The 23,501-nt window shown below is 37.8% G+C and overlaps 1 protein-coding gene across 1 annotated transcript; it reads right to left on the reverse strand.

Moving 5' to 3' along the window:
- Nucleotides 1-20,392: 20,392 nt before the first annotated feature.
- LOC118899485 (sodium/potassium-transporting ATPase subunit beta-3-like) lies at nt 20,393-22,985 on the reverse strand. Its single transcript, XM_036861273.1, has 3 exons — nt 22,937-22,985; nt 21,631-21,942; nt 20,393-21,500 (listed from the first exon to the last, which is right to left on the reverse strand). Exons 1-3 carry the CDS (start codon nt 22,983-22,985, stop codon nt 20,899-20,901), a joined length of 963 nt encoding a protein of 320 aa, XP_036717168.1. The 3' UTR covers nt 20,393-20,898.
- Nucleotides 22,986-23,501: the final 516 nt, after the last annotated feature.

A 23,501-nucleotide genomic window follows, 5' to 3' on the forward strand; every position in this document is an offset into this window, starting at 1 on the left:
ATCCCATATCTAGTACAATGTTGTGGTGTGAGTGGATGGACTGGAGCTTTCAGTAGGCTGGGACTGGGGTTCAGGGCAGTTGCAGGAATTGAAGTGGCTGTGCTGCTGTCAGAAGTGGGCTGCTTCTGGGGCGCTGTTTGAGTAAGGACCAACAGTGGCCACCGCTGCCCCACCTGGACCTCCTCCCAGGCCCACAGGCTGCCTCTGCATCCCTAGTTTGAGTCCTTTCCCATGTATTGGCTACCTTAGATCTGGTGCCAAGCTGTGCCATGGATTGAGCAGGGCCGGAGTGTTCACTCACCTCAGATTTGGGAGTGTGCCAAGGTGGCAGCAGCTAAGGCAGACCTCTCTGCACCCTGTCTAGGGGAAAGCCAGCACCCATGCATGCTTGTGAGTGGAGTCTAAGCTTCTCCAGCCTTCTATTTGTTTCAACAGATCTCCAAGCAGCCAAGGGTGTCTTGTCTCCTCTGCAAAGGACCCCAAAACTGGGACACCCAGTCTGTGGCTCAACCCACTCACTCCCCAGGGCAAATGTCTCCCCCTGTACAGCCTTCTTTTTCTTCTTAGTCCCCTCCCAGGGGCACAAGTCCCAATCCAATTTTTTTTTCATCCTACCTGATTATGTGAGAATCTTTCTTGTAGCCTTGGTTGTATAGGAGTTCTTCTGCCAGTTTGCAGTTAGTTTTCCATGAGATTGTTCCACATGTAGATGTATTATTGATGTGTTTATGGGAGGAGGTGAGCTCCATGTCCTCCCCTCTTACTCCACCATTTTGATCCCCCTCGACATCACCTTATTTTTTAGTGTGATTCTTGTGTGTATGTTTATGTCCCCACCTAGACTATAAGCATCTAATGGGTAGGGGCTGTATCTCACCTTCCCTACTTTTATATTCCTAGTTACACAGTTTTGGCACATCAGTCATTTCAGTGAATGCTACTAAATCATGGATTAATTTTAAAAAATAAAACCTCATATGTCAAAGAACAAAATCAACAATAAAAATGTCAAGTAATACAGAATAGAGAATACACTTACATTCCTAAGCATGAGTTTTCAAAGACTTCATCCCATATTACAGGTAACCAGAAGGGTCCCAAACTGAGGGAAGGGCATGCAGCAAAGTAAACATTGTTGATGGTGGTGGTAGTGGTTCTCACTTTTTATTATGTCATAAAGTGCAAGAAAACAACAAGAGATCTTGTAATGTTAAAAAATGAAACCTCTAGGCAATAAATTTAAGAAAAGGTAAATTCAAATGTGGATCACCTCTTGGTTCTTGCTCTGAGCCCAGTAAAGTTAAAGCAAACACTGAACAGCCACCTGTTAAATAATTAGCACCTACTGTTTACTAGTGTAACTCTTCCATTAAAATAGTTTAACTTTGATGAAAATTTTAATAGGTTGAGAAACTGTAGATTCAATTTCCTCTGTAATTACTCTCCCCTGTTCCCAAGAATAATCAAGTTAGCTATAGTTTACGTAGAATTATGTAAACTCAAAATGCCATTAAAAAGCAGAGTCAATATTCTGAAACACCACAAGATGGGGATATTGCTCCATTTAAAATGTCCTTTTTTTCCCCTTTAAACTTAGTTTTCTTCATAGGGCTTAATTTGTACTTTGTCAAAAAATCAAGATTTCAAGATCATGTATGGTTCCAAATGAAGTTAGAATCCAAACCATCTATATAACAAAATTGTAACAGCAACTTCCAGGTAAAATGTGTCCATGGAGTACGAGTTATGTTGTCTCTCCCCTAGATGTGTGCATCTGTCTTTTATATGCAGCTTCACTGTGTGTGGTGTGTGTGTGTGTGTGTGTGCTACCTTCCAGGTGTTTATTATCCTCTCCCTCTGTTGCTCTGTTGTTCTATATGTGTACCCCCCATGTGGTGATTCTGTGTGTCACTGTAATTGTCTCTCCCACTAAATTGTGTCTAGCTCATGATTACAACCCCAGGATCAAATAAACATATATCTGAATTTGTCCTGTGAACATGTGTGTATGCCATTCTTTCTGTTTCTATTCTTCCTTATCTCTTCTGTTTTTCATTTAAAAAATCTTAATACAGCAGAAGATCCAGGTAGTTCACAACCATGTTAAAAAATATTTCTTTCTTTTCCCTATCATTTATCTCTTTTCCTACTCCTATATCTCTCCCTTATATTTACTAAATGTTTGATTTTTTAAAGTAGCTGTTATTACTGAACTGAATTAAGATACAGGAAAATATTTTACATGTTTTATATGTTCCCTAGTGTGGGGTGTGTATGTGTGTGTTTATAGATACTTTTGTTCCTCTGGATGCCTTGCACTTGATACAAGAGGGGTCTCCTATTCAATTGATTTACATGCTTTGTGGACATTTACTTAAGTAGAAGAGAAAAATCTCATTTTGATCTACTATATCAGTCAGAAATCACAGTTTACAGGGAGAATTTAAATTGGTTTTCTCTGCAAAATTTTTTTCAAGGGCTTAGTTACCTATTGATCAAATTTTTGTACTCTTATCTAACGTGGAACTAAGTTGCCTAATTCCACTATCAAATTCATGAAATAATGAAATGCTTTCTTCCATATCCCCCCTCACCGCTCCTATTCAACATCATATTGAAAGTTCTAGCTAATACAACAAAACAAGAAACAGAAATAAAAGCATACAGATTGGGTAGAAAGAAATCAAACTGCCTTTTGTTCACAGATGACATGATTGTTTATGTACAAAATCTGAAAGAATCAACAAAAAAATACTGAAACTAATAAATGATTTTAGAAGGTTGCAGTATACAAGGCTAATATACAAAAATAAATTGCTTTTCTACATACTAGTAATGAATAGTTGGAATTTGAAATTAGAAACACACCACCATTTACATTAGCACCCCCCAAAAAAAGAAATACTTAGGTATAAACCCAATAAAACAGGTACAAGATCTAGATGAGGAAAACTACAAAACTCTGATAAAAGAAATCAAAAAAGATCTAATAAATGGAAAGATATTTGATATTCAAGATAGGAAGACTCAATATTGCCAAAATGTCAGTTCTTCACAACTTTATCTGTAGATTCAGTGAAATCTCAGTCAGTATCCCAGCAAGTTATTTTGTGGATATTGACAAACTGATTCTATAATTTATATGTTGAGACAAAAACCCAGAATAGCCAGAACAATACTGAAGCTGAAGAATAGAAAGAGAACTAAAACCACATGACTTACTATAAAGTTATAGTAATCAAAACAGTGTGGTGTTGGCAAAAGAATAGACAAATAGATTAATGGAAAAGACTAAGGAGCTTAAATAGACCCACACAAATATAGTGAACTGGTTTTTGACAAAGGAACAAAGACAATTCTATAGAGACAAGACAGTCTTCAATAAATGGTGCTGGACCCACTGGACACTCACATGCAAAGAAATAAATCTAGACAGGTTTTACACACTTTACACAAAAATTAACTCAAAATGCTTTATAGACTTAAATGTAAAATGCAATACTTTAAAACTTCTAGAAGATAATATAGTAGAAAATCTAAGTGATCTTGGGTTTAGTGAAGACTTTTTTAGATACAACACCAAGAGTATGGTTCATGAAAGAAAATGTTGGTAAATCTGACTTCATTAAAATTTAAAATTTCTGCTCTGCAAAAGATAATGTTAAAGAACGAAAAGCTGCAGACCACGAGAAAATATTTACAAATCATATATCTGAGAAACGAACTTGTATACAAAATATACTAAGAACTCTTAAAACCCAAGAATAAGAAAACAAATAACCCAATTAAAAAGTAGGCAAAAGATCTAAACATACAGTTCATCAAAAAAATATAGGCAGCAAATAAGCATATGAAAAGATATTCATCATTAAATATCATTAGGGAATTATAAATTAAAACAACAATGAGATCACTACATTAGAATGGCTACTGTCCATAACACCGACAACATCAAAACCAGTGAAGGTGTGGAGTAACAGAAACTCTCATTCAAGGCTGGCAAGAATGCAAAATGGTACAACCACATTGGAAAATAGTTTGACAGTTTCTCACAAAGCTAAACATAATCTTACTATATGATTCAGCAATTGCACTCCTAGATATTTACCCAAATTAGTTGAAAATTTATGTCCACACAAAAACCTGCATACAAATATTTTAGCAGCTTTATTCATAATTGCTAAAAATTGGAAGCAATCAAGATGTCCTTCAATCGAGGAATGTATGAACTGTGATAGACCAATACAGTGGAATATTATTTGGTGATAAGAATTGAGCAATCAAGCCATGGAAAGACATGGAGGAACGTTAAACGCCTATTTCTAAGTATAAGAAGCCAGTCTACAAAGGCTACGGTATATGATTCCAACTCTGTGACATCCTAGAAAAGGCAAAACTATAAAGAGTAAAAGGATCAGTCGTTTTCTAGGGTTCAGAGGGGGGGAGAAAAAGAGAGAGTGAGGAATAGGCGGAACATAGGATTTTTTGGGCAGTGAAATGGTTCTGTATGACACTGTAATGGTGGATATCTGACATTATACATTTGTCAAAAGCCATAGAACTGTACAACAGAGTGAACCCTAATATAAACTATGGACCTTATTTAATAATAATGTAAAATTATCAGTTCACTGATTATAACAAATGTGAACCACTAATGCAGTATATTAATAATTGGGTAAACAGTGGGGGAGGAGGAGCAATAGGGAAGAGAAGGCACAAGAGAACTCTCTTTACCTTCTGCATGATTTTTCTATACACCCAAAACTCCTCTAAAAATAAGGTCTATTAATAAAAAAACAGGCAATAATATCACATTTTATGATACTTTTTAATGGCCATTATTCAGAATAGCTTTGTGAAATTAACTGGAACTCTAGCATAACATTGTTAGTTTCAAAAAACTCTGCATAAGGTGCATACATTCAGGTAGTCTAGTCATCCAAGGTACTTTCTACGTTTTAAGAGATTTTATCAGAAAACCTTTTCATTACCTACAGGGTCCAAGATTCTATTGTTGGATGTGGAAAACTCTAATGAAGATGATCTTAATATTGAAGATACAGTTATGACCCTAAATTCTTTAACAGGGGGTTGTGTCTTATTAATCTTAACATATCCTATCCTAACTAGCCTTATGTATACACTTGAAAATTTTTTGTCAAATAAATGACTGAATAAAAAAAATAAAATTACTGAATGAAATAAATCAATGCATATGTGGGTTGTATAACTCATAATTTAGTCCTTTCTATTGATTTCTGATTTTCAATTACAGCCAGTAAATAAAGTGTGTGGTATTCATCATTCCTCCTCTTTTACTCCACTGAGCAAAAAGATAATTATAAACCCCATCTACAAATTCTTTAATTCACCTTGACTAAAAATTTTAACAAGAGTCAGAAGCCGTAAATCTCAGTTAACATTTTAATGAGAAACGCAGACAAATGTAAATCTGTTATCATGAATGTTTTAAGAAAATAAATCTCAAGGGCTTCCCTGGTGGCGCAGTGGTTGGGAGTCTGCCTGCTGATACGGGGGATGCGGGTTTGAGTCCTGGTCTGGGAGGATCCCACGTGCTGCGGAGCAGCTGGGCCCGTGAGCCACAACTGCTGAGCCTGCGTGTCCGGAGCCTGTGCCCCGCAGTGGGAGGGGCCGTGATAGTGAGAAGCCCACGCACCACGATGAAGAGTGGCCCCCGCACCATGATGAAGAGTGGCCCCCGCTTGCCGCAACTGGAGAAAGCCCTCGCATGAAACGAAGACCCAACACAGCTATAAATAAATAAATAAATAAATAAATAAATAAATAAATACATAAAGTAGCTATTAATTTTTAAAAAAAAGAAAGAAAATAAATCTCATGAGATCTGATTCAAGATGGTAGAGTAGGAAGATCCTGAGCTCATGTCCTCCATGGACACACCAAAATACAACTACATATAGAACAACTATCTCTGAGAATGATGTGAAGACTAAAACAGACTTTCTACAACTAAGTATATGAAGAAAAGGCCACATCAAGAAGGGTAAGAGGGGCAGAGATGCTGTCTAGTTAGAAACCACACTCCCAGTACAGCAACCCACAAGCAGGAGGGGTATCACAACTTTGGAGGTCCCTCCTGAGGAATGAGGGGTCTGAACACCACAATGGGATCCCCAGCATGGAAGACCTACACCAGGAAGACTAGCCTCCGTAACATCTGGATTATGTTCAGGAGACTTGAAGGGTTGTGAGAAACAAAGATTCCACTCTTGAAGAGCTCATGCACATACCTGCTCCAAGTCCCAGTGCAGAAGCAGCAGCTTGAAAAGCAACTGAGTCATATAAGAAGGAGATTCATTAACTGATTTTACAGCATGTGCCAGAGGGACAGGGATCTGATGGAAATTTCTCTTGGGATGGAAGTGCTGGCAGGCACCATTTTTTTTGCTCTCCTTCCACCTACCTGGTTCAACGCTGGCAGGCACCATTTCTGTCACTCTCCATCAACCTAGCTAACACTGTGTGCTTTGCCCCAGCATACACCTGAGTACCAGCACTTCCCATCCCACTGCCCCAGCTGCCCCTCCAAAGTGGCCTGTACCTCACCCCACTTGGGAGGTGGCCCTGGCCAGCAACAGAGCCCCTGCAAAGTAGTTCCTGCTCCAGGGAACCAGCCCCACCCCACCTTGTGAGTGGCCTTGGACAGCATCAGTGCCCCTCCAAAGTGGCTCTTGCTCCAGGGGACCAGCCCCGCACACCAGCATGCCTGCAGCAATTGCAGCCCAACCACAACAGGAGGGCGCACACAGCCTACACAGGGGATAGCCCTGGAGCACCTAGATAAAGTGATTTGCACCACTGGGTCCCACAGGACACCTCCTACATAAGACCTTTCTTTCAAGACTGGGAAATGTAGCTGATATACCTAATACACAGAAACAAACACAGAGAGAGTTAGGCAAAATGAAGAGACAAAGGAATACCTTGCAAACAAAAGAACAAGACAAAACCTCAGGGGGGAAAATAAATAAATAAAACAGAGATAAGCAATTTACCAGATAAAGAATTCAAAGAAACAGTAATAAATATGCTCACTAAACTTGAAAGAAGAATAGATGAACTCAGTGAGAATGTCAACAAAGAGATAGAACATGTTAAAAAGAATCAATCGGAACTGAAGGCAATAACTAAAATGAAAAATACACTAGAGGGAATCAACAGCAGGTTAGAGGATGCAGAAGAACAAATCAGCAATCTGGAAAACAGGGTAGTGGAAATCACACAATCCAAACAGCAAAAGGAAGAAGAATCCCCCCAAAATTAGGATAGTTTAGCAACCTCTGGGACAACATCAAGCATACTAACATTCACATTATAAGGGTCCCAGAAGGAGAAGAGAGAAAAGGATAGAAAACCTATTTGAAGAAATAATGTTTGAAAATTTTCCTAACCTGGCAAAGGAAACAGATATCCAAGTCCAGGAAGCACAGAGAGTCCCAAAAAGAAGAACCCAAAGAGATTCACACCAAGACACACTATAATTAAAATGTCAAAAGTTAAAGATAAATAAAATCTTAAAAGCAGCAAGAGAAAAACAACTAGTTATGTACAAGGCAGCCCCCCATAAGACAATGAGCTGATTTTTGCAGCAGAAAGTTTATGGGCCAGAAGGGACTGGCACAGTATATTCAAAGTACTGAAAGGTAAAAACTTACAACCAAGAATACCCTACCCATCAAGGTTATCATTCAGAATTGAAAGAAAGATAAAGAGTTTCCCAGACAAGCCAAAGCTAAAGGAATTCATCACCACTAAAGTGTCCTTACAAGAAATGTTTCTTTTTTACAAAGAAAAAAGTCATAACTAGAAAGAAGAAAATTATGAAAGAAAAAACTCACTGGTAAAGACACATATATATTAAAGGTAGAGGATCAACCACCTATAAAACTGGAAAGAAGGCTAAAAGACAAAAGTGGTAAAATCATCAATAGCTAAAATAATTAAAGTGATACACAAAATTAAAAGATATAAAATATGACATCAAAAAACATAAAACGTTGGCAAGGGTGTAAAAATGTAGCTCTTTTAGAATGAGTTCAAACTTAAGTGACCATCAACTTAAAATAGACTTCTTTATACATAGACTGTTATATATTAACCTCGTGATAACCAAAAGCCAAAAACCTATAACAGATAGTCAAAAGATAAAGAGAAAGGAATACAAAAATAACACTCAAGGAAGTCATCAAATTATAAGAGAAGAGAGCAAGAGAAGAAGAAAGGAACAGAGAAGAACTGCAAAAACAACCAAAAAGCAATTAATAAAATGGCAATAAGTACACACTTACTAATAATTATTTTAAATGTAAATGGGCTAAAGATTCAAGCAAAGACATAGGGTTGCTGAATGGATAAAAAAACAAGACCTATATACAAGCTGCCTACAAGAGACTCACTTTAGATCTAAAGACACACACAGAATGAAAGTGAAGGGATGGAAAAAGATATTCCATGCAAATGGAAATGAAAAGAAAGCTAGGATGGCATACTTACATAAGACAAAATACACTTTAAAACAAAGAATGTAACAAGAGACGAAGAGCATTACATAATGATAAGGGGATCAATCCAACAAGGGGATACAACACTTGTAAATATCTATGCATTCAATATAGGAGCACTTAAATACATAAAGCAAGTATTAACAGACATAAAAGGAGACACTGACAGCAATACAACGATACTAGGGAACATTAGCACCCTACTTACAGAAATGGATAGATCATTCAAACAGAAAATCAATAAAGAAACAATAGCCTTAAATGACACATTAGATGAGATGGACTTAATATATTTATACACAAAATGCCACCAAAAAGAGCCCAATATAGTCCCCACATTTTATTGCACTTCACTTTATTGCACTATGCAGATATTGTGGGTTTTTTCTTTTTTCAAATTGAAGGTTTCTGGCAACACTTCATCAAGTAATTCTGTTGACACCATTTTTCCAACAGCATTTGCTCACTTCATGTCTCTGTGTCACATTTTGGTAATTCTTTCAACATTTCAAACGTTATCATCATTATTATATTTGTTATGGTCATTTATGATCAGTGACTTTTGATGTCACTATTGCAAAAAGATGACAACTTGTTGAAGGCTCAGATGATGGTTACCACTTTTAGCAATAAAGTATTTTTAATTAAGGTATGTACTTTGTTTTTTTAGATATAATGCTATTGCACACTTATACACTACAGTATAGTGTAAATACAGCTTTTATATACAGTGAGAAACCAAAAAATGTGTGTGAATTGCTTTATTGCAATATTCACTTTATTGTAGTGGTCTGGAATCAAACCCACAATATCTCTGAGGTATACTGTACACATTCCTTTCAAGTGCACAGCAAGCATTCTCCAGGATAGATCACATACTTAGGCCACAAATCAACTCTCAATAAATTTAAGAAGAATGAAATCATATCAAGCATCTTTTCTGACCACAATGGTATAAAACCAGAAATCAATTAAAACAAGAAAACTGGAAAAAAATACAAAGATGTGAGGCTAAACATCATGCTAATAAACAATCAATAGATCAAAAAATATATCAAAGAGTATATCAAAAATGAAAGTGAAAACAAAATATTCCAAAATAAAATCTATGGAATGCCAAAAAAAGTAGTTCTAAGAGGAAATTTTATAGCAATACAGGCCTACCTCAGGAAACAAAAAAGTACTCAAATAAACAATCTAACCTGACACGTAAAAGAACTATAAAAAAAAAAAAAAAGAACAAAGAAAGTCCAAAGTTAGTAGGATGGAGGAAATAATAAAGGTTGGAGTGAAAATAAATGAAACAGACACACACACACACAAAAATAGAAAAGATCAATGAAACTAAAAACTGGTTCTATGAAGAGATAAACAAAATTGATAAACCTTTAACCAGATTTATCAAGAAAAAAAGGAGAAGAAATGAAAGAGAAGTCACAACTGACACCACAGTTTTCATAAAGAAATATCTTTTTTTTCATAAGAGATTACTATGAAAAATTATACACCAACAAAGTGGACAATGTAGAAGAAATGGATATTTTCCTAGAAACATATAATGTTCCAAGCTGAATCAGGAAGAAATAGAAAATGTGAACACATTGGTCACTAGCAATGAAATTTAATTAGTAATCAAAAAATGGTGAACCAAGAAAAGTCCAGGACCAAATGGCTTCACAGGGAAATTCTACCAAACAGTTAAAGAAGAGTTAATACCTATCCTTCTCAAACTTTTCCAAAAAAATATGAAGTGGAAATGCTTCCAAACTCATTTTATGAGTCCAACATTACCCTGATACCCAAATCAGACAAAGACACCACAAGAAAAGAAAATTACAGTCCAATACCACAGATGAACATAGATTCAAAAATCTTCAACAGGACTTCCCTGGTGGTACAGTGGTTAAGAATCCGCCTGCCAATGCAGGGGACACAGGTTTGAGGATGGTCCAGGAAGATCCCACATGCTACGGAGCAACTAAGCCCATGCGCCACAACTACTGAGCCTGCACTCTAGAGCCCGTGAGCCACAACTACTGAAGCCCGCTTGCCTAGAGCCCATGCTCCTCAGCAAGAGAAACCACCACAATGAGAAGCCTGGACACCTCAACAAAGAGTAGCCTCCACTCGCCACAACTAGAGAAAGCCCGCACACAGCAACAAAGACCCAACACAGCTGAAAATTAACTAATTAATTAATTTTTAAAACTTCAGGAAAATATTAGCAAAGTAAGTTCAACAATACATTAAAAAGATCATATACCATAATCAAGTGGGATTTATAGGGATGAAAGGATTATTCAATATTCACAAATCAATGTGATACACCAAATTAACAAAATGCAAGATAAGAATATATGATCATCTCAACAGGTGCAGAAAAAGCATTTGACAAAATTCAAATCCATTTATAATAAATCTCAACAAAGTGGGTTTACAGGGAACATGCCTCAGCATAATAATGGTCATATAATGTCAAACAAATCTGTAACATAATGCTCAAGGGTATTATACCTGAAAGCTTTTCCTCTATGATCAGGAACAAGGATGCCACTTTTATTCAATATAGTAATGAAAGTCCTAGCCACAAAAATCAGACAAGAAAAAGAAATATAAGTCATTAAAATTGGAAGGAAGGAAGTAAAACTGTCACTATTTGCAGATGGCATGATAGTATATATAGAAAACTACAAATTCTCCACCAAAAAAAAAAAAAACAGTTAAAACTAACAAATGAATTCAGTAAAGTTGCAGGATACAAAATCAATATACAAAAATCTAGTGTTTCTATACAATAATATTAAACTATGAGAAAGGGAAATTCAGAAAACAATCTCATTTACAATTGCTTCAAAAGAATAAAATACCTAGTAATAAATTTAACCAAAGAGGTGAAAGACCTGTACTCTGGAAACTGTAAGACATTGTTGAAATTGAAGATGACACAAATAAATGGAAAAATGTATCATGCTCATGGATTAAAAGAATTAATTCTGTTAAAATGTCCTTACTACCCAAAGCAATCTTTAGAATCAATGCTATCCTTATCAACATACCAATGGCATTTTTCACAGACAGGAATAAATAATCCAAAATTTGTATAGAAACACAAATGACCCTGAATAGCCAAAGCAATCTTAAAGAAGAACAGAGCTGAATATATCATGCTCCCTGATTTCAAACTATATTACAAAGCTATAGTAATCAAAACTGTATGGAACTGGCACAGAAAGACATATAGATCAATGGAACAGGATAGAGAGCCCTAAAATAAACCCACACTATATGGTCAATTAATTTACAAAAAAAAGAGCCAAGAATATACAGTGGGGAAAAGATAGTCTCTTCAATAAATCCTGTTGGGAAAACTGGACAGCTACATGCAAAAGAATGTAATTGGACCACTTTCTTAACCATATATAAAAAAAAAACTCAACATGGATTAAAGACTTAAATGTAAGACCTGAAACTCCAGAAGGAAAACATAGACAGTACACTTTTTGACATTGGTCTTAGCATTATTTTTTTGGATCCATCTCCCCAGGCAAGGGCAACAAAAGCAAAAGTAAACAAATAGGACTACATCAAACTAAAGCTTTACACAGTGAAGGAAATCATCAACAAACTGAAAAGGCAACCCAGTGAATGGGAGAAGATATTTGCAAATGATATATCCAATAAGGCATTAATATCTAAAATATATAGAGAATTCACTCAACTCAATATCAAAAAAACAAACAATCTGATTAAAAAATGGGCAGAAGATCTGAATAGACATTATTCCAAGGAAGACCTACAGATGGCCAACAGACACATGAAAGGATGCTTAACATCACATCATCAGGGAAACGCAAATCAAAACTTCAAAGAAATATCACCTCACACTTATCAAAATGGCTATTTTCAAAAAGACAACAAAAAACAAGTGTTGGGGGGCAGAGTCAAGATGGTGGTGTGAGAAGACGTGGAGTTCACGTCTCCCCACAACTAGGGCACCTGCCAGATGCTGGTGAGGGACCCCGATGCCCAAGGAGATGGGAAGAACACCCAAGCAAACAGGTAGGACGTGGGTGAACTGAAAGAGGAGGAGAAGTGGGGGGAGGAGAAGTGGAGGCCAGACAGGTCCGGTGCCCCTGAGGGGCAGCTGAGAGTGGGGAGTGGTTCCCACGCCTGGAGGGACCCTTGGGGGCTTGGATCAGGGGGAATTGCACCCAGCGTTTCCCTTGCCCAATCTGCTGGGGAAGTCTGCCCAGCTCTCAGGCCAGGTCCTATGCCCTCAGAGGTCCCCTCTGGGCCGGGTTGGTCCTGGAGGCATAGGAGAGAGGCCAGGAAAGAACAGGAGAGACAGGCAGGAGGGCCCCTCCAAGGCCAGAGGAATGGGAAAGGAGTGGACAGCATTTGCCCTGCCCACTGGGGCATGGGGAACCTGCTGAGTTCCCAGGCTGATCCCCTGCCCTCCTAAGTCCCCTCCAGGTAGTGTGGGTCCTGGGAGCATAGGAAGGAGACCAGTGAAATCAGGAGAGGCAGGTGGGAGGGACCCTTTGGGATGAGAGGAGCAGGAGAGGTGGAGGGCATTTGCCTCACCCACTTGAGCCCAGGAGGCCTGCTGGGCTCCCAGGTGGGGTCCCCTGCCCTCTGAGACCAGAGGCACACTTGGGCCCTTCTGTTCTATTGAGCCTAAGCCCCCCCCAAGCCCCACAGCACCTTTTCCAGCCCTGTGGGTCCTAACCATAGGCCCCACCCACTGCCCAAACCTCACCCCTGCTTAGGCCCACCCTCCACAGCCAAGGCCTTTTCCACATTTTCTTTTTTTTTCTTTTTTTTGCCACCCTATACAGCTTGCACGATCTTGGTTCACAAGCCAGGGGTCAGGCCACTCAGGTCACTCCTCCTGCAGTGGGAGCTCCGAGTCCAAACTACGGAATAACAGAGAACCTCAGACCCCAGGGAATATTCATAGGAGTGAGGTCTCCTGGAGGTCTTCTTCTCAGCACCAAGACACAGCTCTACCCAACAGCCTACAAACTCCAGTGTTGGAAGTTTCAGGTCAGACAACCAGTAAGACAGGAACAAAATCCCACTCATTAAAAAAAGAAAAAAAAAAAAGAGATGGCAAAAAAATATGTCATAGATGAAGGAGCAAGTTAAAACCTACAAGACCAGCTGAATGAAGAGGAAATCGGCAATCTACCTGAAAAAGAATTCAGAGTAATGATAGTAAAGATGATCCAGAATCTCAGAAATAAGAATGGAGGCATGGATTGAGAATATACAAGAAATGCTTAACAAAGATCTAGAAGAACTAAAGAACAAACAAACAGAGATGAACAAGACAATAACTGAAATGAAAAATGCACTAGAATGAATCAATAACAGGATAACTAAGGCAGAAGAACGAATAAGTGAGCTGGAAGACAAAATGGTGGAAATAACTGCTGAGGAGCTGAAAAGAAAAAAGAATGAAAAGAATTGAAGACAATCTCAGAGACCTCTGGGACAATACCAAGCGCACCAACATTCGAATTATAGGGGTCCCAGAAGAAGAAGAGAAAAAGAAAGGGTCTGAGAAAATATTTGAAAAGGATTAGAGTGGAAAACTTCCCTAACATGGGAAAGGAAAGAGTCACCCAAGTCCAGGAAGCACAGAGACTCCCATACAGGATAAACCCTAGGAGAAACACACCAAGACACATATTAATCAAACTAACAAAAATTAAATTCAAAGAACAAATATTAAAAGCAACAAGGGAAAAACAAAATATAACATACAAAGGAATCCCCATAAGGTTATAAGCTGATTTTTCAGCAGAAACTCTGCAGGCCAGAAAGGAGTGACAGGATATACTAAAAGTGATGAAAGAGAAAAACCTACAACCAAGATTACTCTACCCAGAAAGGATCTCATTCAGATTCAATGGAGAAATCAAAAGCTTTTCAAACAAGCAAAAGCTAAGAGAATTCAGCACCACCAACCAGCTTTACAACAAATGCTAAAGAAACTTCTCTAGGAGGGAAACACAAGAGAAGAAAAAGACCCACAAAAACAAACCCTCTGACTGGGCCCATGAGGAATTAATTCAATGAGAGATAAATTTCACAATAAAGACATGCTTAGTTAAAACACACACACACACACCCAAAACAATTAAGAAAATGGTAATAAGAACATACATATCGATAAAAACCTTGAATGTAAGTGAATTAAATGCCCTAACCAAAAGACACAGACTGGCTGAATGGATACAAAAATAAGACCCATATATATGCTGTCTACAAGAGATCCACTTCAGACCTACGGACACATACAGACTGAAAGTGAAGGTATGGAAAAAGATATTCCATGCAAATGGAAATCAAAAGAAAGCTGGAGAAGCAATACTCATATCAGATAAAATAGACTTTAAAATAAAGACTGTTACAAGAGATAAGGAAGGACACTACAGAATGATCAAGGAATCAATCCAAGAAGAAGATATAACAATTATAAATGGTTATGCACCCAACATAGGAGCACCTCAATACATAAGGTAAATGCTAACAACCATGAAAGGGGAAATCAACAGTAACACAATAATAGTAAGGGACTTTAATGCCCCACTTTCACCAATGGACATATCATCCAAACAGAAAATAAATAAGGAAACACAAGCTTTAAATGACAAAATAGACCAGATATATTCAATTGATATTTATAGAACATTCCACCCAAAAGTGTCAGAATACACTTCTCAACTGCTCATGGAACACTGTCCAGGATAGATCACATCTTGGGTCACAAATCAAGCCTTGGGAAATTTAAGAAAATTGAAATCATATCAAGTATCTTTTCTGACCACAACGCTATGAGACTAGATATCAATTACAGGAAAAAAACCGTAAAAAATACAAACACATGGAGGCTAAATAATATACTACTAAATAACCGAGATCACTGAGGAAATCAAAAAATACATAGCAACAAATGACAATGAAAACACGACGACCCAAAACCTATGGGATGCAGCAAAAGCAGTTCTAAGAGGGAAGTTTATAGCAATACAATCCTACCTCAATAAACAAAAAACATTGCAAATGAACAAACTAACCTTACATCTAAAGAAATTAGAGAAAGAAGAAGCAAAAAAACCCAAAGTTAGCAGAAGGAAAGAAATCATAAAGATCAGATCAGAAATAAATGAAAAAGAAATGAAGGAAACGATAGCAAAGATCAATAAAACTAAAAGATGGTTTTCTGAGAAGATAAACAAAATTGATAAACCATTAGCCAGACTCATCAAGAAAAAAAGGGAGAAGACTCAAATCAATAGAATTAGAAATGAAAAATGAGAAGTAACAACTGACACTGCAGAAATACAAGGGATCATGACAGATTACTACCACCAAATATATGCCAATAAAATGGACAACCTGGAAGAAATGGACAAATTCTTAGAAAAGCACAACCTTCTGAGACTGAACCAGGAAGAAATAGAAAATATAGACAGACCAATCACAAGCACTGAAACTGAAACTGTGATTAAAAATCTTCCGATAAACAAAAGCCCAGGACCAGATGGCTTCACAGGCGAATTCTATCAAACATTTAGAGAAGAGCTAACACCTATCCTTCTCAAACTCTTCCAAAATAGAGCAGAGGGAGGAACACTCCCAAACTCATTCTACAAGGCCAACATCACCCTGATACCAAAACCAGAAAAAGATGTCACAAACAAAGAAAACTACAGGCCAATATTACTGATGAACATAGGTGCAAAAATCCTCAACAAAATACTAGCAAACAGAATCCAACAGCACATTAAAAGGATCATACACCATGATTAAGTGGGGTTTATCACAGGAATGCAAGGATTCTTCAACATATGCAAATCAATCAATGTGATACACCATATTAACAAATTGAAGGATAAAAACCATATGATAATCACAATAGATGCAGAAAAAGCTTTTGATAAAATTCAACACCCATTTATGATAAAAACTCTCCAGAAAGTAGGCACAGAAGGAACTTACCTTAACATAATAAAGGCCATATATGACAAACCCACAGCCAGCATCGTTCTCAATGGTGAAAAACTGAAACCATTTCCACTAAGATCAGGAACAAGACCAGGTTTTCCACTCTCACCACTATTATTCAACATAGTTATGGAAGTTTTAGCCACAGCAATCAGAGAAGAAAAAGAAATAAAAGGAATCCAAATCGGAAAAGAAGAAGTAAAACTCTCACTGTCTGCAGATGACATGATACTATACATAGAGAATCCTAATGATGCTACCAGAAAACTACTAGAGCTAATCAATGAATTTGGTAAAGTAACAGAACACAAAATTAATGCACAGACATCTCCTGCATTCCTATACACGAATGATGAAAAATCTGAAAGAGAAATTAAGGAAATAATCCCATTTACCACTGCAACAAAAAGAATAAAATACTTAGGAATAAACCTACCTAAGGAGACAAAAGACCTGTATGCAGAAAACTATAAGACACTGATGAAAGAAATTAAAGATGATACAAACAGGTGGAGAGATAAACCATGTTCTTGGATTGGAAGAATCAATGTTGTGAAAATAACTCTACTACACAAAGCAATCTACAGATTCAGTGTAATCCCTATCAAACTACCAATGGCATTTTTCACAGAACTAGAAGAAAAAATTTCACAGTTTGTATGGAAACACAAAAGACCCTGAATAGCCAAAGCAATCTTGAGAAAGAAAAATGGAGCTGGAGGAATCAGGCTCCTGGACTTCAGACTATACCACAAAGCTGCAGTAATCAAGACAGCATGGTACTGGCACAAAAACAGTAATACAGATCAATGGAACAGGAGAGAAAGCCCAGAGATAAACCCACGCACATATGGTCACCTTATCTTTGATAAAGGAGGCAAGAATATACAGTGGAGAAAAGACAGCCTCTTCAGTAAGTGGTGCTGGAAAACTGGACAGCTACATGTAAAACAATGAAATTAGAATACTCCCTAACATCATACACAAAAATAAACTCAAAATGGATCAAAGACCTAAATGTAAGGCCAGACACTATCAAACTCTTAGAGGGAAACATAGGCAGAACATTCTATGACATAAATCACAGTAAGATCCTTTTTGACCCACCTCCTAGAGAAATGGAAATGAAAACAAAAATAAACAAATGGGACCTAATGAAACTTAAAAGCTTTTACCCAGCAAAGGAAACCATAAACAAGATGAAAATGCAACCCTCAGAATGTGAGAAAATATTTGCAAACAAAGCAACTGACAAAGGATTAATCTCCAAAATATACAAGCAGCTCATGCAGCTCAATACCAAAAAAACAAACAACCCAATCCAAAAATGGGCAGAGGATCTAAACAGACATTTCTCCAAAGATGATATACAGATTGCCAACAAACACGTGAAAGGATGTTCAACATCACTAATCATTAGAGAAATGCAAATCAAAACTACAATGAGGTATCACCTCACACCGGTCAGAATGGTCATCATCAAAAATCTACAAACAATAAATGCTGGAGAGGGTGTGGAGAAAAGGGAACCCTCTTGCACTGTTGGTGGGAATGTAAATTGATACAGCCACTATGGAGAACAGTATGGAGGTTCCTTAAAAAACTAGAAACAGAACTATCATACAACCCAGCAATCCCATTACTGGACATATGTCCTGATAAAACCATAATTCCAAAAGAGTCACATACCACAATGTTCATTGCAGCTCTATTTACAATAGCCAGGACATCGAAGCAACCTAAGTATCCATCGAGAGATGAATGGATAAAGAAGATGTGGCACATATATACAATGGAATATTACTCAGCCATAAAAAGAAACGAATTTGAGTTATTTGTAGTGAGGTGGATGGACCTAGAGTCTGTCATACAGAGTGAAGTAAGTCAGAAAGAGAAAAACAGATACTGTATGCTAACACATATATATGGAATCTTAAAAAAAAAAAAAAAGGTTCTGAGGAACCTAGGGGCAGGACAGGAATAAAGATGCAGACGTGGAGAATGGACTTGAGGACACGGGGATGGGGAAGGCTAAGCTGGGACGAAGTGAGAGAGTGGCATGGACATATATACACTACCAAATGTAAAATAGATAGCTAGTGGGAAGCAGCCGTATAGCACAGGGAGATCAGCTCGGTGCTTTGTGACCACCTAGAGGGGTGGGAGGGAGACGCAAGGGGGAAGGGATTTGGGGATATATGTATACATATAGCTGATTCACTTTGTTATACAGCAGAAACTAACACGCCATTGCAAAGCAATTATACTCCAATAAAGATGTCAAAAAAAAGAGACAAAACTCCTATCTTAGACATTTTAATACTTTTTGAATATAACCATTATTGAACATTTTTCTCTCACTTGATGCTTTTATTTTTATTTGTATATTTTTTCTTTTTTTTAAGCCAGCAAATCATCTCTAGGTAATATAGAATGGTATTGTGTATAAACATCTGGAATATATGTCAAAAAGCAGACTATTTGTATCTAGTGTTTATAGAAACCAATGAATAAATATTTACATATTATAAGCACTTCTAAATGATAACTTCAAAATAACTAAAGTTTTAAGAACCAGTTTGTATGCTAAAACTTATCAAAAATCATCAGTCTTACTGAGTATCTTCATCAACTCACTGATGACTAAAGTAGAAAACTTTTTTTTCTAACATACAAAATATACAAGGATTTAATTTCAAGTTCATCGTCACACAAATCTGCAAGAAGAAATTGGAGAATGATTAAATTTTTGGTTATGGAGTAGGTCAATATTTGTAGGTAAATATTTGAGATGAATGAATAAATGAACAAATGAATAAATGACAAAATTTCATAGTCACATTAAAGAAACTTACAAAGTACTAGAATTAAAAGAGGGTAAATATTTATCTAAGTGACATTTATTGCTTATTATGTGAAACAGTTTTTCGCTTTAAGGTTAGAAAAAAGAAGATTCTACTGATGAATGTACAAATATAGCTTAAAAATTAATTCATGGGGGCTTCCCTGGTGGCGCAGTGGTTGAGAGTCTGCCTGCCAATGCAGGGGACACGGGTTCGAGCCCTGGTCTGGGAGTATCCCACATGCCACGGAGCAGCTGCACCCGTGAGCCGCAATTACTGAGCCTGCGCGTTTGGAGCCTGTGCTCCGCAACAAGAGAGGCCGCGATAGTGAGAGGCCCACGCACCGCGATGAAGAGTGGCCCCCGCTTGCCGCAACTAGAGAAAGCCCTCGCACAGGAATGAAGACCTAACACAGCCATAAATAAATAAATTAATTAAAAAAAACAATTAATTCATGGAATTGATTTTTCCACACTGCATTCAATTTTATTTCATTTGTTAAAATATCTGTAATACACAGAATAAAAATAAGCTAGTCCTAAATACTGAAATGAAAATAGAAAATAGTTGTGTTTAATTGTATGATCAAATACAGCCTTTTGTTTTCAGTTGCCATGGAGCCCTCATATATTTCTGCATCAAAAATTTGTCTTTACATGCCTCATACAAGAAAAGCCTTATCAAATAAGTCTTTTATAAAGAATGAAATTTGTATACTTTTTTCCCCTCACATATGTACTGACAATTTCCTACTACCTGTGTCAATTGATAGTACCAGACAAATCCACTCAGGGTCTTTCTTTGTCATTCTTGTATGAGGATGTAGAGATCAAACAGCAAAAGGCAGAGAACTGAGGCTCAGTCTACAGACAATGGGTTGCTATGAAGGCATATACTTCGTTAGATTGATAGACAAAAGGCATTATGTATAAAAAGGGGGAATGGAAGAGATACTTGGCTGCTTAATACCATTTATTCTATTTTTTATTTAACCTTTCAAATCCACTTTTATTTTCCTTTTTCCTCCTCACATACAGAGCTTCTCCATACACTGCATTTCTTGCAGCTATAAAGTCATTTGACGTTGGTCAGGTACCATTTTATCCCCTAAAACTTTGCTGGCATCAAAATGTGACAGTTAACCAGTGTTAAATCTATAAAATATTTACATAGCACAGCACATTAAGCTTTAGACACTAGGCAATTAAACCACTTAAAAATTGGACAAACCCCCATCTTACATGTTCAGAATCAGGTGTTCACAATCCTATCTTGTGACTGTACATGGTTCAAAAGGCAGCAGAGGCAACAGGCAGTTACTTTGAAGGACACTGACACTATGATCTGGAAGCACATTATGATGCTACCCCAGTCTCATGTACCACTCCACCTTTCTCCAAGGTGGTCTCATTATTCTGGAATGGCAGGTCCAGCTGATACCAAGTGAAGACAGACAACACAACGTTTACTCTGTGGAGATATCCTAACTCCTACTATGGACGCATGGTGCTTTTGAATGCAACTCGTCCTAAAAACTTGTCACGATCATCCCGGTGTTTTAGGTTGGGTGATCCATCAATCTTGTGCTCAACTGTTACTTCGTTTACGTTATTTCTATTACCAAAGATGAGCTGGACGGCAACAAATGGCTGTAGATAGCTCCCATGCAATTTTTTCCCATAATATGGAAAATATTTTAAATCTATCGTTCCATTAGAAGGATAAGTTGATAGCACTGCTGTGTTTTCACCCTTCGAAATACATTCTATCCTTGGTTCTCCTTGAGACTTTAATCCAATTTTTCTGTTCATTTTCACAAGAATACAAGGGCTTCCTGTGGAGTAGCCAAACCCGGGATCATCCACACCACTGCGTGCTTCAAGTAAGACAAGAGGAAACCGACATGAAGTATAATCTAGACGCTTCTGCTCAAAAAATGCTCCATCGGGACAATCTGTGAGATTCTTCTGTTCTTCTACGACATATGACTTTAGAAATTTCTTACGGTCATTAATGTACCCTCTATAGGACTCTGGATTAGACACACTGAATGAAAAATCCAACGCCATCACTGGTTTTGGAAAAACCATAAGTCCTGGGCTAGGAATCTGGTCACGGTATCTTGGAACCTTATTGTTCAGAGCCTGAAGCATAGCCCACTTTGTGAATGAAAAGAGTGCAGCCAGGAACCCACAGAAGAACTAGGCAGAAGAGCAAGCTCAAACCCCAGCTCTTGGCGGTGGGCCCCAAGAACTCTCCGGTGGTCGTGTTGTAGTTGAAGAGCTTCCACTCGGCCAGGCTCTGGTTGAAGGACTTCTCTTTCTTCGTCACCGTGTGTGTGCGGACGGCGAGGGGAGCGGCGGCGGGGGTGGCAGCTGCGAGGAGCGCAGAGGCGCGCGTCCCGGCTGGAGCAGCGCAGCCCGGCGACCGCGGCGGAAGGCGAGACGCCGAGGAAACCTCCTCGCTGCGGTGAGCGCTCAAGCCGACCGCGCTGCGCCGGGCCGCCACTTCGGCCGCGGGAGCCTCCCATTTATTCTCTTAATTTCAGAGTGGCTTGTCACGAATCTATTTGATATTCCTTTACTTATCCATCTCTCCTTTTCAGATTTCTATCTGTTCCTTTAAACTTTATTAACTTTTGCATAAAATATTAGATTTGTATACCTGTAAGGTATTTGCAACCAAAATTGATCTTTTTGTTGACTTGACACCTTTAGGATATATTGAAATGCCACTCTCCCCTTTTAGAGAGGTCTTCAAACTGAGACTATACAAACGTTGTATAATTATAATATGAAAAGAAGCACCTTCTGACTTAGAGTGTGAATAAAAGGGTTAATCCCCACATCATGTAAGAGAAAGAAGCTTAGAGTATTGAAAAGGGCGTGCCAGAGCCTGACTGTATATATTGGCTCAACACATTGTAAATACCTAGAGTTGCCGATCTTGACCTCTATAATTCCTCCCTTTGACCACAAACCTCTATTCTTTCAATTATCTTACTCTCCCACTCTTCTCTTCATCTTTGATGCCCTCTAGCCCTTTAATCCTTCCTATTAATAATATAAAAACTAACATATTAGTTCACAAAGTGTTGTACATTATTTTATTTAATCTTCTTAACAACCTGTATTATCCCCATTTTAGAGATAAGAAGACTCAGATTTAGAAACTCACCCAATATCACACGGCTAGGACTTCTGATATCAAAATAAATGGAGAGAGCAGATGCTTCATTCTCATCTTACATCAACTATATAAACAATAGAAAAAAATATGTATGTATATACTTTTAAAAGAACCAAGTATAGCCATCTTCAAAACAGGAAGGTAAACTTCTGGAGGACCATAAACTACGTGTGAGAAAATTGTGTTCCACATAATGAGGTGGCAAGAGCTGGGAGCAGGAGTCCGGATATAACCAACAAGAGGCCTAGCGCAAGGATCCAGGCATATACCGCCACCTTCCAGGCTAGGCACAAAAGAAAATAATGCCTGTGTTCAGGAAGAAGCAGAGCTTCGGGTAATTACCAGAATAATGCCCTTGGTACCTGGTAAACTCGGGAGGAGTGGGGAGCATCCGAGTTCAGAAAATGAGCTCTCAAGTTCCACATCTGGCAGGATATAATGTCCATTCCTTGTTCTATCAATGGCTCCAACCAAACCTTAGCAGATGTTTCTATACTTCCCATAATATATGCTGTATAAAGCAGAGGTCATACTCTTTCAGGCAATCTCAGCTACAGTGAAGAATGCACAGTTAAGAATGACCAAAATGTTGGAAGTGTACCAACTCCATGAAGGACTATGAACTCAGTAAAGGGTAGGAAAAGGTGAGGGATCACAGAGAATTCAAACTATATGTTTCAGATAAGTAAAATTCATACACTCAAATAAGGGAAGATTATTTTATACATGAAAGAATAGGTACTTATGAAAGAGAACCAATTAGAAATTCTGGAACTGAAAAGTGGTAGAACTGGGACTCAGACACAAGTTTCCTGCTTTCAAGATTTATGTTCTCTCTTCTGATATCAGCTACCCCCTAAAAACACACAGAGACATATATACATGCTTATTTGCTTATTTATTTAGC

The sequence above is a fragment of the Balaenoptera musculus genome, chromosome 8 (assembly GCF_009873245.2).
Source record: "Balaenoptera musculus isolate JJ_BM4_2016_0621 chromosome 8, mBalMus1.pri.v3, whole genome shotgun sequence".
Taxonomy (NCBI): Eukaryota; Metazoa; Chordata; class Mammalia; order Artiodactyla; family Balaenopteridae; genus Balaenoptera; species Balaenoptera musculus.